This window comes from Nannospalax galili, unplaced genomic scaffold, assembly GCF_000622305.1.
Source record: "Nannospalax galili isolate Female #2095 unplaced genomic scaffold, S.galili_v1.0 scaffold543, whole genome shotgun sequence".
NCBI classification, from domain to species: Eukaryota; Metazoa; Chordata; class Mammalia; order Rodentia; family Spalacidae; genus Nannospalax; species Nannospalax galili.
Genome location: NW_008352270.1, coordinates 3,133,146 through 3,149,425, shown reverse-complemented (window position 1 = coordinate 3,149,425; position 16,280 = coordinate 3,133,146). Strand labels below are relative to the sequence as shown.

The 16,280-nt window shown below is 39.5% G+C and overlaps 1 protein-coding gene across 3 annotated transcripts in view; it reads right to left on the bottom strand.

The window, feature by feature from the left end:
• The window catches only part of Akt3 (AKT serine/threonine kinase 3), a 263,366-nt gene that overhangs the window by 6,814 nt on the left and 240,272 nt on the right, over nucleotides 1–16,280 (bottom strand). For 2 of the 3 annotated variants that reach the window (XM_008849161.3, XM_017802236.2), the window contains exon 13: nucleotides 5,094–5,196. In XM_008849161.3, coding sequence (XP_008847383.1) covers nucleotides 5,094–5,196 — 103 coding nt within the window. Of the gene's footprint in view, nucleotides 1–5,093; nucleotides 5,197–11,601; nucleotides 11,646–16,280 lie in introns of those variants that run through there. The other variant, XM_029554110.1, reaches the window with a different exon arrangement.

Here is a 16,280-nt window from a genome sequence, read left to right as displayed (position 1 = left end):
AACGTGCAGCAAGCCCTGGACAGCACGTATGGAGAAGCCTGGTACTTGTCCTACTCTAGCCAGAGGGCAGAGACTGCTCTGGCTTCTGGCTGTGACTCGGCCTCATCCAAGCTGGCAAGGGTCTCCACAAAGCAGGGGTTGGGCTTGCCTTAGAGAGGAAGGGGATACTGTTGTGTGTCCAAAGAATTAGAAACAGCCTCTACTCTTTCACTTGAGTAACACTCATCATAATTCTGAATAGGAACAAAACTGAATCCATAGTCCACTTGTGAGGGCCCCCAAATCTCCATAGTCTTTAAAGGCACCCACTCCAGCTTCTCTCTGCAACCCCAGGGTTGGGCACAGTGATACCGATTCTATGACTATGCCAAACTGGGCAGGAGCTGAGGTGGAAAAGCAGCAGCTCCCCTGGCAGACTTCAGCGAAGGAACTGGGAGACGTGGCACCCAGTCAATGCATGTGAACTGTTCCTGCTAGGGAGGACCTCACAGGTACAATGACAGCAATGAGGAACATGAACTACACTAAGAAAACATCTGGAGAAAGAAACCAGAATCATCAGCACTGCAGTGCTGCACCTGAATCCCTGCATCCAAGCAGCCTCGGGCATCTGCGTTTCTCAGAACATTTAACAAATGTAATTAGACAGGAGTAAAAGTGACCAGCTAGCTTTCAAAGAAATTCTTTTCTGTGAGAGGAAAGCATAGGACCACTGATGGACGTAATGAAAGACAACACATTCCAAAATCTGTTCAATTAATTAACACCAGTAAGGACAATCTGGCACATTGCTGCAGCTGTTTGTAGAAAATGGAACATTTTGCTTCCTTTAACTGCTGATTTATTCTAAAAAAGAGAGAGAGAGAAAGAGAGAGACAGAAGCAAACAACAAACAAACAGAAAAACCCTGAACCATTCTGATTTATAAAACTAAGGCAGCCAGTGGGAAGACAACTGCTAACAAATGGCATCATCATGGACCCGTGAACCAAGCTTGGTGCATGAACCATGGGTGACGATGGTTTCTTACTGGCACTACTATTCACAACTACTGAAAAAAAAAAAAGACTATGCGCCACATAATAATGGTTTACTGTCTCTTTTCTCTGTCCCATAAGGAAATTCAGGACCTAGAGATTGCCAAAGTGAAAGCCTTGCCCTGGGTCCTGGTGGAACCAAGAGTTGCAGTTAATAGCCATTGGGGCCTCTCCCCTCTGACAGGAAGCTGGGGCAGAGCTGCAGCCTGACCATCCTCTAGAAATCCTGAAGGAGGCTAGAGGAGCTCAAGCTCTATGCGCTCCCTACCTCTAGTCTGTGACGTGCCCTGTCAGGCAAAGCCACACTGCTAGGCTCCTGTTGCTGTACTGTCTAGGACCCAGAAGTACAGCAGGCCACACCCCACTTCTGATGCACACAATAGCCAGATTCCTGCAGGCTAACACTGCCGATGGGTCTGCAGACCCACCAACATAAGGGCTTCCTGTGTAGTAGCCCTATCATCCTAGATATGGACCTATTAGTTCTTCAAAGGCACTGAGGTTTATGCAGCATGGCCCACTCTTGTTAAGGAAGGTGAGGAAAGAGGTTCAAATTACAATCTAGAAGCAATGCTGAGGATGTAAAGCACCTTCATTTCAGCCTCACTTGTAAGTTTTAGGAACTGAGAAATACTGCAAATCGCCATCAGGACAACTGCCACAGGTCTTGAGTTATACGTACAGAGGGAAGATGAACTGTTAAGGTATCTGTCCTTCAATCCTAAAGCTCTTAAGAGTGTGAATTAAGCATGAAACAACAGCTGACCAGCACAGGGTATTTTTACCAGCTTCTAATTTAACTTGCTTGAAACCAGGCAGACTTTTAAGCCGCTGTTGCTGTACTCTCTCCAGTGTCACATCTCCACGTTCATTCATTAGCTAGGGATTTATTACATTGGACCCGTCCTTACTTTTCATGTAGGTCAATAGGGACCAGTTAATCAGGCCACTCAAGTTTGAGTCCTCTAGGACCTTTCCTTAGGAGCTAGCTTCTTAATACAGAGTTCAGAGATTTATCCAAGAAGTCCTGTGCTTCTCTTGACAAGAGGACAGATGAGCTGTCATGTCCCAGAGCTAGTAGGTGGCAGGGACAAGACATGAACCAGGCTCCCCACTTACAGATCAGGCCTTTTCATTTTCTGTCTCTCAAACTGGGATTTTACTTTTAACTATCTATTTACAATTTTGCATTCACAGGTCAACTTATTCCTATGGCTTCCAAAATAACATATTTAACTTTCTTAAAGAGTCTACAAATGCCAAAAGCTTTGTTTAAGAAAAGAAACCATCTCGAAGAGGCTGAGACTAAGGACAGGGTCGTGTCAAGACCTTGTCATCAGAGGCAGGTAGACTCTGAGTTCAGTGCCAGGGTAGTCTTCATAACTATTTGCAAGACAGCCAGGGCTACAGAGTCAGACTGTGTCTCAAAAGTAAACAACAACAACAACAACAACAAACCCAGCCCTTTCCATCATGCTCAGTGGGATGGCCCAGGCCTGCTATCTCTGAACTCAGGAGGTTGAGGCATGAGGAGTGATTTCCAGGGGCAAGCTGGATTAGCAAGATCCCCCACCCTAACTTCCAGAAGACCCCAAGACTTTCCAGTCCCAATGTGCACTTTGAATGCCAGATGTAGGTAAGACAAAATAGCTCGGACATCCATCGGCAACAGCAGCGTGCTGAGGGGAAGGCATTCTCCTGACCCTCATGCTCCCAGGCCCTGGCCATGCTCTGTGTGTTCACTCATCTAATAAATACTTATTGAATATGTGTTCTTGGCCAGGAATCTAGCTAGTCATTAAGACATACGAGATCTTTCATCTCGGTGATATGATGTCATGGTGACAGAAAATAAAAACAAATTAGTAAGAAAAATGGTAAGTAAATAGATCAAAACAGAAGCATCATAATGGAATAGAGTATAGTCAGAGTGCACTGTTCTTTGGATTAGGAAGTCAGAAGCAGCTCTCTGAGAAAGTGACAGGCAGAGTTTTGAAGAACAAGGAGCTGCTTGTACAGATACCTGAGACAGAGAGCAGTCTCAGCAGACAGAACTGTAAATTCTAAGGTCCCAAAGCACAGTGAAGTAGGACATGGTCAAGGTATGGCTGGAACATGGGCACAGGGAATGAAGACAGAAAAGGAAGAGACAGGGTGGACAAGGCCCAGATGTGACAGGGCTGTGTAAGCCAGTGTGAACATTTGGATGCAGAGTGAAAAAGGCAAAGTTTCAAGCTGGGGGACCGTGGTCTTATTACAATTAGGGCTATGTCCAAATGGTAGAGCCCAACAAGAATTCTATGGTGGGTACTGTCCTTGATCTGCTCAGCCACTCTGTACTCCCTAGCATTTTGAACAATTACACTGCTATATTCCACACTGGAGCCAGAGGCTAAAGCCTGCCTGTAATTTCTACTCAGACTGCCCTTGGCTACTTGCCTGCAACTCCACAGGCCTTTGCACAGTCTCTAACCTTTAGTGATGCTAAATATCCACCAATGGCACATGCAGCTCACTTCAGCATGTTCACGTCTCAAAACTCAGCTGGGAGTTCCTGAACCCTGCTTGCAGCTGCGTGTGACACTAGCTATAGGATCGTGGGAAGTTCAACTTCTCTCTAGTCTTTAATTTCTTCACTTTAAAATGAAAGTTAAGAGGTTCTTAGCCAGGCATAATGGTACACGCCTTTCATACCAGTACTCAGGAGGCAGAGACATGGACCTCTGTGAGATAGAGGTCAGCCTGGTCTACATAGTGAGTTCCAAGCTACCTACAGCTACAAGGAGATCCTGTCTCAACAAACCACTGGGGGCGGGGGTTTCTTGTGAAAGGACAGAAGAGCAACAGAAGTGCACAAAGGCACACCTGGTTAAATGCTTAACCTCAGGGCACACACACTCTTCCTAGTGCCAGCCCACGGACCCCAGATGAGTCCTAGTTTCAAATTAATGGGAGTCAACCCCAACCACTGCAGGAATAACATTCTACTTTCCTCTTTCCTCTCATGGACATTCAGTGTAAGTGAGCAGTACCAACCATGAGCGGAGAAAGTGTGGAGGCCGTTCTTCCTGCTGACAGGATGCTATTAGATGAGCAGCACACGTGTGCCCGGAGGTTTTTAGTTTTCCAAGCATCACCCCAAAACTCTATCCTATCCTCATTCCTAATCAATGACAGACACAGACCTTTGTCAGCATGAAAAAGTTTATATCTGACACCCTTTTCTTTCATTTATACCCACTTATTTATGACATTTCTCAAAGTACAAGCATTTTTAATTTAATGTATTTGTATCAAAAATTAATAGCAAACTAAACTATGTCTTCACAGCTATCACTGCTTAAGGGAATGCTAATTTAAAAAGTCAAACTAAAGATGAGACCAGAACTGGCACAATTCTGAAGATGGATGGGAGTGCAGGTCGGGAACAAAAAACACCCTGCCTCAGAACTGTTCCAGCGCACAGCAAGGCTCGCTACAGCAGCAGTGATGACAGGATCAGCGGTCTATAATTTAGTCTACCCAGAAAGGGTTTCTCATCCCCACTCTCCTGTTTCCTCATAGGGAGTGCCAACCCCCCACCCCTGATTTTTTGAGATAGGGTCTGTCTCCCTGTAGCACCAGGTGAACTGTAACTCGCTATATAGACCAGGCTGACCTTCAACTCACAGAGGTCCACCTGCCTCTGCCTTCGAGTGCTGGGATTAAAGGCGGGCGCCACTATGTCCTGTGAGTTCCAATTTTAAAAAAACTTTTATTTGCTGGATGTGGTGGTGCACACCTTTAATCCCAGCACTTGGGAAGCAGAGGCAAGCGGACCTTTTTGAGTTTGAGCCCAGCCTGGTCTACATAGCGAGTTCCAGGACAGCTGGGGCTACAGGGAGACCCTGTCTCAAAAAGACCAAAAAAAATTATTATTTTATTTTTAATTATGTGTGTGAGTGTATTGCCTGCATGTATATAAGTACACCCATGTCGTGCACCAAATATATTGTTTTAGAAGACTATTTTTCAACTATTTTAGAATGTTATCAACTGCTTTCTAGATTTACTTACATTTTTCAGGTGGTGTTATTGTAATAGTCTGAGCAGTGAATTCTTCATCAAAATATCTGGTGTCTGTCTCAGATGTTACTTGAGGCTTAAAAGGAGGTACAAGCTACAAGAAGAAAAAGAATACTGTTAATGAACTTCAAGTCAGGAAAACTCACTTCTGGAATAAAATTAGAGAGCAAAGAGTAAAATGAACAGCACAAAGGACTAGAAGCCCGAGTGGCTGCGTAAGGTGGGCAGTACTTGGCTCCTTTGTTGCCAGTCTGCACAGACGGTACGTTTTTGGCTGTTACACAAAAATTTGGATGTGAAGCAGAACAATGAGGGAACCATAAATTAGCGTTAAAAGAACACTGAACCATTCACCTTAATTATTTTCTGATAACAGGTGCACAGGTGCCATGATGAGGATGCTGACCACCAAGATGCAAGATGGCTCTTCCTAGGGCAGCCAGAACATAAATCTTGTTGTCTGTCCTTCCCTCCCTTCCTTGTGATGGGCTCAATTAGTCAGTATTAAAATACATAACTTAGCTGGTAAGGCACTCTGCTGATCCTAGTACTTGCAAGGCTGAGGCAGGAAGATCACAAATTCAAGGCCAGGCTGGGATACACAGTAAAACCCTGTTTCAAAGCCAGCCAGCCACCCAACCAACCAAAGAAAAGCAAAAGTAAGCTTAATACAGCTGATTCATAAATCACAGACTGAGTACCACTTTTATGCTTTGTACAGAATTCTGCTTTTTTGAAACAGGTATTGATTGCCTACCCCTGCCATGGAATAAAAAATTTAGCAATCTTTGAAGCTCCTGCAAAATTATATCCATAGCTTTCGTTCCATCCTTAGAAAGGGATGCCTCCCAATAGAGAGTTGGAGAAACGACACTAGCGCTGACAGAGCTGGACTAACTCCAGCAAGTCCGGAAGGAGGCACAGAGCAGAAGGGAAGCTTAGGCTTTTGAAAGCTAGAGAAGCCTGGCCCATGTCACCCTGCACTGGCTGTGAGGCAACAGGGCAGTGGGAGCGTTTACCAAAGCTCTAATCCCAAAAGGACAGGAAAGACAGGTGGGTTTCCTTTTGAATACAAGACGTAGAGTCCCAGGACCTATAGTTACAGTCCATGACTGTAGTGGGAATCCCCAGAAGAGAATACAGCTCTTACAGGGATAGGAAAATGACGAAGAGAATGACAGAAAGCATATTTTGCAAAAATCTTACCAAAACAGAAATATACAACTGTATTTAGATCATGTTTTCCCCACTCTCACTCTAACCAAATTCATGTTACACAGTAAGACAAAATTGTTTGTTCTTGTCATGGTTGTCAATTTGACATATCTGGGAAGAGAGAATCTCAACTGAGGAATTTCCTCTATAGGCTTGGCTTGTGGGCATGTCTGTGAAGCATTTTCCTGATTGCTGAGTGATGTGTGAAGGTCTAGGCCACTGTGGGCAGTGCCACTCCTGAGCAGGTGGTCCTGAGTTGTGTAAGAAAGCAGGTTGAACACAGGCCAGAGGAACAAGTTAGTAAGCAGCATTCCTCCATGATCTCTACTTCAGCTCCTATATCCAGGTTCCTGCCTTGAGTTCCTGCCCTGATTTCCTTCAAACACAGACTGTGCTCAGGAAGAGAAAGGTGAAATAAAGCCTTTCCTTCCTGTATTGTTTTTGGTTGCCGTTTTATCACAGCAATACAGAATGAAACTAGAACGATTCTTTACACAGATTATATTTTTATAAAAGTTGGAGGATATGGGCTGGAGTGATGGCTCAGTGGTTAAGAAAATTTGCTGCTCTGCCAGTAAACTTGAGTTTTGTTCCCAGAACCCATACTGGGCAGCTTTACAACCACCTTTAATTCCAGCTCCAGAGGATCTGATGCTCTCTTCTGACCTCTGTGGACACTACAGTCATATGACTTGCGAAAGTTTTCTTCTGTCCCTGTATAAAGTTTTTTTCTGTCCTTGGGGGCATGGCATTACTGGTGAGAGAATCCAGGGCCTCACTCACTCTAGGCATATGCTCCACCACTGAACTGTATCCCCAGCCCATCCCTATGTAATTCTCTTCACTCTTATTGTCCTTCATTGACTAGTATGCCTGCTGTCATGATAAATTTGTTTCTATTTTCTAAAGTTTTACGTAAACAGAACCATATAATATGTACTCATGTGAATAACTCTGTCATTCATCCAGGAAACTGTTAGACAATATTCCATTGTATAGATGTATCACAGCTTATCCATGTCAGTGGAAATCTGGGTTGCATACAGTTTGGGAGCTATTACAAACAAGGCTTCTATAAACCTTTATATGTAAGCCTTTGTACTGATCTAAGAATGAGTTTGTTTTATGTATCAGAGGTGCCATGATGCTGTGATGCCTGAAGAAAGACAGTCTGACTCTTGGAGTCATTTAAAATTAAGAGTGAGCTGGGCATGGTGGCACACGCCTTTAATCCCAGCACTTGTGAGGCAGAGGCAGGAAGATGTCTGAGTTTGAGGCCAGCCTGTTCTCCATAGGGAATCCAGGACAGCAAAAAAAAAAAAAAAAAAAAAAAAAAAAAAAAAAAAAAAAAAAAAAAAAAAAAAAAAAAAAAAAACCCACAAAAACAAAACTAAGAGTGATCCCAAACTGTTCTTAGAACTTATTCTACTTCTGAGTTCTATGGAAACTGTTCTTCTGAACAAAGGACTTTCTATTTATCAAAACACTACATCCCATAGGATGTGGAAAAAGGAATGATAAACTTTATCTTATCATGGGATTTTCTCTTTCTGACCCCCTACTGACCCAGAACAACATACAAAACGACAAACAGATGTTATCAACCTAATTCCACTTGTTTGAGACAGACACATGGTATAATTCATTGTTTTCGATTGCTGCTGCTCCAAAAGATGATATTTTCAACACAGACACACACACACACACACACACACACACACACACACACACACACACTCACACTATTCTGAGTCAGGGGCAAGAAAGGGTCCTAAAGGATTAATGGTGTATGTTTTTAAACAAGCTGAGATAGTGTTAAATGATCTTAAAATATAAGGTGAATTTTGGTTACAAATGATTCCCATTTGTAGCAGTAAGCATTCCCAGAAAAGTCATTCCCATAGTTTTAGACAAATACTAAGCAGTAGAATGCTTTAAAAGAAAAAGCACTCAACTGTTTCCCAAAGTGCCTATACCATTTTACATAGTATCAACAATCATCACACATATTGTATCTATTTTATCAATATTAAACACTCCAATTGTGATAGTACTCCATTGTGCTTTTGAATTCATATTTATTTAATGAATAATGATGCTGAGCATTTTTTCCCACAACTTTATTTTTTCTTTGATGAAGTATCCACTTAACTATTTGCCCTTTTTATTTCTTATTAGCTTAACAGACTTCTTCACATACCCTGTACATATGCCCTCTATCAGATTCATGATTTTAAAAAAACCCTTCCATTTTATGGCTTTTCCTTTAATTCTCTTTACCTTGCTTTTGAGAAAAATATTAAGTCTTTACAGCTAGGGCTGTAACACACTTTCAGTTGATTTTACGTAATATCTGATGTTGAATTAAGATTAGCACCATGTGTCTTACTGAAATTTCATTGTACTCTTACTGAAAGTTCACTAATCACATTCCAGATTTAATCTGTTGAACATTTTGCACATCTTTAAGTCAACAACAAAGTGCTCTGAGTGTGTGACTTAATGTCTTTCAAGCAGGTGCCATAGGTCCTCGAACTTTTTAATTATTTTTTCATCAAGGTTGTTTTGTCTAACCTAGGACTTCATATTTTCATAGACATTGTAGAATAAATCTTTCAGATTCTGCAAAGCAGCCTGCTAGGACTGTGGTTAGGCTTGTGTTCAATTTATTTATCAATTCAGAGATATATGTTAAAAAATCAATCCATAAAATATATCTCTCATTAAAGAAAAATTTTAATTTCTCTCAGCATTTTATTTTACATCTTGTCAGAGAACAACTGTGCAGATTGAATCCAAGGCTTCGAGCATGCTAGGCAAGCATACTACTCTAACCTATATCTCACTTTAGTGAAGTTTACCTTGTATCAAAATAACACATAGATTAAGCATTACTAGCTTTTTATATAGTCATCGTATTTTTTACATACTCATACTCAAAAACAATGACAGTTACTTATTCCTAAAACAGTGTATACATTTTATATTTTTCTTACCTTACTGCAGTATCTAAACTCTGTAGCATAATAATGCTGAACAACAGAATGAGTATCTTTGCCTTGCAAAAGCATTCATGTGCATGCTTCTCCATTAAGATATTCACCATGAGATTTTCCTAAATGACCTTTATGAGGGTGAATAATTTTCTAACTGATTTACTGGAAGCATTTTGCTTTGCTTAAGTAAAAAAAAAATCTGTTTTATTTTCTTGACTGTATTTTTCTACAGTGAAGGATGGTGCTTTATATAACGCCTTAGCTGTATCCTACAACTAAACATTTTATTTTCATTCTTAAATCAGTAGAAATAAGTTGTAAGTTATATCTGATTTCTTTGATAAATGGATTGTTTAAAATTACACTGAGTTTTCAAATATATGCGTTTTCTCTGTACATGTTTTAATTTTAAATTTCAATTCATTCTAAGATAACATACTTTATTCAAATGCTTTTAAACGTATTAAAGTGTTCTCTTCAAAATATGATAAACTGTGGAATGTTTTTAAAAAGAATAAGCATTCCATTATTAGGTTGAGTATTCTATGGATATCAATTAGATCAAGTTGGTTCACAGTACTGTTCAGGTTTTCTACAAAACTGATTTCTCTGTACTTGTTCTATGACATATTTGTTGACAGAATTAAAAATATTCAGTTGTAGTTATGGATCTGTCTGTTTTCTGTTAAGTCTTATTAGTAAGTCTTATTAGTTTTTACCTCATGTATTTTGACATTTTCTTTTTTGAATATTCTTTTTATTTTAAAAATAATTAATTTTACTTTTTTGTGTATGAGCATATTACCTTCATGTATGTAAGTGAACCCATGTCATGCAATACCCACAGAAGTCAGAAGAGGGTATCAGATTCCCCTGGAACTAGAGTTATGAACCTTTGTTATCGGCCATGTGGGTGCTAGAAATTGAACCTGGATCCTCTGCAAAAGCAGCCAGCACTCTTAACTGCTGAACCATCTCTCCAGCCCCAACATTTTCTGATTAGATGCATAAATCATTGTACTATCTTCTAAGTAAAATCACTCCTTTATTATTATTATAAAACCACTGTCTTTCTAGATTCAGTAATATTACTTGCTTTGAAAACTAACTTGTAAATTCAATACACAAAAATTCCAGTTTTCTGTTAATATAAGCATGGTTATAGTTTTACATTCTTTCAATCTACTTGTAGCTTATACTTAATTCTGGTTTATTATAAGCTACTTGAAGGTAGCTCTTAGTTTTTAATGAAGTTTGGCAACCTCTATCTTTTAATGGTCGTGCTCAGATCTTTTATATGTAATGTAATTATTGCAGTACCCATGACAAAAATCTACCACCATGCAGTTTGTTTTCTACTTATCCTATCTGGGAGCTCGCCTTACTCTGTTATACCCTCAATTCCTAAAACAGCCCTTACCACACAAGAGCACTCAAAAATACTTGCTGAATAAATGAATAAACAATTCAAGCCAAGAGCTGCATGGTCTGTGAGACAGCACCAACTATCATTTTAGAAATGATGAAATTAAAACTGATGATAGTGAAATGTCTTGCCAAAGATTATAAATATAACTGGAGCTGTAAAACCTTAGGTTTTCTGATCTCAACGTCTTTTTTACTATAATACCTGAAATACTGAGGATTAGATCAAAATTGTTTTTCTTGTGCTTGTTTCTCTAGAAGGATGGTGTATTGTTGATCAGTGATAGAATACTTGCCTGGCTTATAGGAAGCCTTAGGTCTGATCTTCAGCAAAGCAAAAACAAAACAAAACAAAACAAAACAAAACAAAACAAAAGGGCTGGCAAGATTCCAGTGCCCTCTCTGGCCTCTGCAGGCACTGTATACATGTATACATTTACATACATGCAGGCTTACTCATACACATTAAAAAAAAATGTTACAACAACAATAAACATTTGAGCCAGGAATAGTGCTGCATACCTGTAATCCCAGCATTCAGGAGACAGACATAGGAGGATTCTAAGTTTGAGGCCCATATGGGCTACACAGTTCCAGGCCATCATGGGCTACATAGTGAGACCCTGTTTCAAAAAACCAAAATAAATAAATAGTTCCCCTCAACATCAGTCAAAGTTAAAATATTACAGTGGGAGGTATTAGCCCCTTCTTTACTACTCATGGAGGCAGGAAAAGACAATTCAATAAAATATAAACGTCTATAGATGGGAACAGGACTTTATATTATATCTACGGGAAAAATTGTTGGGGAGGACTTACAGATAACTTGTCCAGATGTATTCCAACAGCAGTAATAGGCTATGCCAAGACTCCAGAATTCATCACAATTTTCTAGGCTTCTTAATTACTTTAAACAACAGTAGAGCAAATTTTAACTCTCCATTATTAAGGAATGAATTTTGTTCCCCCTCCTCAAATTCACTTCAGAGTATGATTGAATTTGCATAGAATCTTCAAAGAGATAAAGGCAGAGTGTCTACAGAAAGTAAGAATTTGTACATACAAGAGAATACATAAACTGAAGAAAGACCATACAAAAACCTAGGGCAAGATGACCAAGTGTAAACCAAAGAAAGAGGACTGGGAAAGAAACTCTTCTTTGATCTTGGACTTCTAATACCACAAATTACTTCTTTTTTAATTCACGGCACTTTGTTATGGCAACTCATACACCACGACTACATGAATTCTGACTTTAGACCAATATTGTCATATCTTCTCTGGTTTTCTCTGGGCATCCCTTTCCAGACATACCTGCATCAGGTGGCACAATGTAAACACCCACTTAGAAATGGTAAGTACTAAGAAATCAGAAATACTTAACTACAAATCTCAGCTTTTAATGTACTAATTCAGTAAACAGTGATTATGTTAGTGACTGTAATCTTTTTCCCAACAAATGACTTGGAACAGATCTTTCTTTGAAAGTGAGTATGTTTTTAGAAAATGTTCTAAATTCCCAAAACAGTAAGATGAAGATTCTGAGATGCCACAGTATGGATCTAGAGTGGTCCCAAAGGTCCCTATGTTAGAGGCTTACACTTCAGCCTGGCACTACTGAAAGGTGATGAAACTTCTGGAAGAGGTGGAGAGGACCTTGACGGTGACTGCAGAACTACGGTTACCCCTCCTCTTCCTGGCTACCCAAAGGCAAGCAGACTGCTCGACCATGTCCTTCCCACTATGATGTGCTGTCTCCCCATAAGCCCAAAAGAAATGGGATCAGTCAGCTTTGGGCAAAACTTCCAAAACTGTGAACTGAGCCTTTCTTCTTTCATGCTGATTATCTCAATTATTGTATTATAGTTACAGAAAGCTAACACATGATGGGTTCAAGACATTAGCTTCAGTTTACTGAAAAGGCATGATCAGAGGAAGAAAAATTGGAACTTCCAAAATTTTTTCCACACTGCTCTCCAATCAAATCATAAATATTAACTTTTATTATCTTTCTAAAATTAAATGTTGGCTGGGCCTGGTGGCACACCCCTTTAGTCCCAGCATGAGGGAGGCAGAGGCAGGCTGATCTCTGGGAGATTGAGGCCATCTTGGTCTACATAAGCGAGTTCCAGGCCAGCTAGGACTACAAGATGATCCTGTCTCGAAAAACAAAAACAAACAAAAAGGCCTATGTGTTTATTTACAATGTAAGTAAAAGAACAGAGAGATTGGGTTTTTTAAATTGTTAGAGTAAGTCACATTCCATATTTCTAGTGTGGTTAGGAATGCAGCATGGGTATAGAAGCCCAAGCCCAAGGACTTTGAGTATGTCTCCTCAGACTTCCCTTAGCAACAAGTCACTTGTAACTACAAAGTACTTGTGCATACTTTTTTCTTCTATTTTAAGTTCTAGGTGCTCAAAAAATATACAGTAGTACTTGAATCTTTCTCTAAGAAGGCACCACACCCTGCAATATATATCTAACAAAAGTATTGCAAAGACACCAGAGGCAAAACCTAATAGGGCTGCAGGGAAAAATACAGAAATCCATTATAGTTGAAGATTAGTAACTGACAGATCCACATGTCTAAAAAGTCAGTTAAAAATAAAACCAAACTAAAAAATACCATCACTTAACTAGATCTAATCAATATTTTTAGGCATTTTACTCAGCAGATTCAGAATACACAATTCTCAAGAATATGTAGAATACTTACCAATAGGGATAGGGACTTCATCCTGTGCAATAAAACAACCTTAACATGTTTTAAAGAATAGAAATCATACATAAATATGCTCTTAAGCGTAAGGAATTAAAGTAGAAACCAGAAACAGAAAGATAGTTATTAAAGCCCAAGATACTTGGTGATTAAACAATACATCACTAAATAACTTAGGTAGACGAAATTTCAGTAAAAGTTTTTAAAAAATATTTTTCACATGAAAATAAAATTTATAAAAACTTATCTAATACAGCAAAAGCACTGCTTAAAAGAAAATTTATAGCAATGACTGCATACATTTAAAAGCAGACCTGAACCAACAGACTTCTGTTAGGAAACTAGAAAAAGGAAAGCAAGTTAAATCCGAAGTAAGTAAAAGACAAGACAACCAAAAATTAGAGATGAAATCAAATTAAAAACAGAAAAACAGAGAAAATAGCAAAACCAAAAGCTGAATCTTTGCAATAATCAGTGAAACCAAGAGCTGTGTCTATGTACACCAGGCAGTTGCTTCTATTCACTGTCTTTGCAGTTTAAGTGCTTTTTGCATATAAATGCTGCAATTTGGTACAAAAAATGTATTTTTCATAGAAACTTTTGTCATTTTCATTTGTGCCTAAGCCAACTAACTTATCACAGTAATATCTGTGTACTCAAATCTACTTAGAGCCAAAATATTGTTGCCTGGTTATTTTGTTCAAACATTTAATCATGAAAAATCTCTGTCCATTACAATTTTTTCCAGATTTGGTTTTAGGTAAGATTCTTCCAAGAAATAATCTAGGTGCGTTTTGTCCTAGGCATCTCTTGAAGATTAAGCTATTGACATTTCATGGTGTCACAACCGTCTGTGTTCTTTTATATCTTAAGTAAAGTGCCTCATGACCAAAAGACAGCAATTACAATGTTTAGCCATCATATTTGGAACACACCTTTCCTTGATGGAAGTTGAAAAATGAGCCATCACTGAGTGTGGTACCACCAATGTGACAAGAAAGACCCCTTCTGAGCTTCTCATTTCTCTTCTGTTAGGGTTCATGTCACATGGAAACAGTAACTACCACTGCCACCTGCAGAGTTGACATCACTCACCAAATTCTTCAACTAAAATTTTTACCCAGATGATAGAATGTCACGACTCAAGACAAAAAATTTCCATTGCAATATCTGTATCATATTTCCCAAAGGATTTTGATACATCCTGCAAAAATGTGTCCCCAAACTCTTGACCCCGGTACTCCTAATACCCGGTACTTGACCCCATTACCCCTAATACCCCGGTACTTGACCCTAGTACCCCTAATACCCGGTACTTGACCCCATACCCCTAATACCTGGTATTTGACCCCGGTACCCCAATACGCAGTCCTGTCATCTGCCTTTTTATCCCCCTTCCACTCTTCATCTCCTACCTACTTTTTCATCCTTAAAAAAAAAAAAAAACTTTTTAAAAAAATTTTTGTTTTATGTGTATGTGTGCTTGCTACATGTATGCAAAAGCCAGAAAAGGGCTGGAGTTATAGGCGATTATCAGCTGCCATGTGGGTGCTTGGAACCCAACCCAGGTCCTCTGCAAGAGTAGCTGGTGCTCTTAACAACTGAGTCACCCTCCAGACCCTCATCCTTTTCTTCTTATAGAGCTCAGATGTTGGTCCTCATTTCTAGCCCATAGACAATTTCCTCTGGAATTAAACACTGCCTTAACCAGTCACACACACTCTTTCCCTCTGTCCTTTCAGTAATTTCAGAGTGAGATCAGTTCCTATCTCTTTAACCTATCTACAGAACTCACACTTCCTTTATGAAGTCTCTGCAAATTAACATCCAACAGTGAGGCAAGACTTTTAAAGGGGTTGCTTTGTTTTTTTCCAGACTTTTCTCCCTACAATACTATGCCAACAAAACTTAAAAGGTCCAAGCACTGCATGCCATTTCCTTACTCCAGAATCTGTAATTCTGCTAAGCGGCTGAAGCAAGCCGGGGAAGCCACACTGAACAGAAAGCGCACACTGTTGACAGGCCACCTCTCTGCTTCTTGTTCTCAGCCTCCTTGCCTCTCTTGCGTGTATGCCACTTATTACTGCTTCATTTTCTCTCATGTTGTTCTCCCTATTTCTAAACTTGTATTTCCTTTAAATACATTTTCCTTTCAATGAATGTTTTCAAATCCAGAAAGCCTTGAGGAGTAAAGCTAGTTAGCCATGGAATAAAGGCTAAAGAATAGGCATGGACCTATATTAAAGGAACAAAGACACTGCAAACGGTGAATATGCAGCATTTTTAAAGTCATTTTTAAACAGAATTATTCAGTTTGGTGGTACAGCCCTGTGCTGGTGAGCTTGTCTAGCATGCATGAGACCCTGGGCTAATCCCTAACACTGTAAAAATCAAAACAAATATATATAATATATATATTCACATATTGTGATGTCTATTAACAAACCGAAAAGAAATTCGTAAGAAAACACCAACACATTTTTGTTAACCACTCATCAGTTGAAGGACACTTAGGTTGCTTCCATCTCTTAGCTATTGTGAAAAGAGCAGCAACAAACATGGATGTACAAGTGTGTCTGAGATAGGATGAGTTCTTTGGGTATTTGCCAAGGAGTGGTGTAACTGGGTCATGTGGCAGGTTCATTTTTAGTTTTTTAAGAGTTCTCCATACTGTTTTCCATAGAGGCTGCATTTACACAATGGGGTTCTATTCGGCAGTAAAGAAAGATGAAATAAAGAAATTTGCAGGTAAATGGATGGATCTAGAAACTGTTATACTAAGTGAAGTAACACAGACTCAGAAAAATAAATGACATATGTT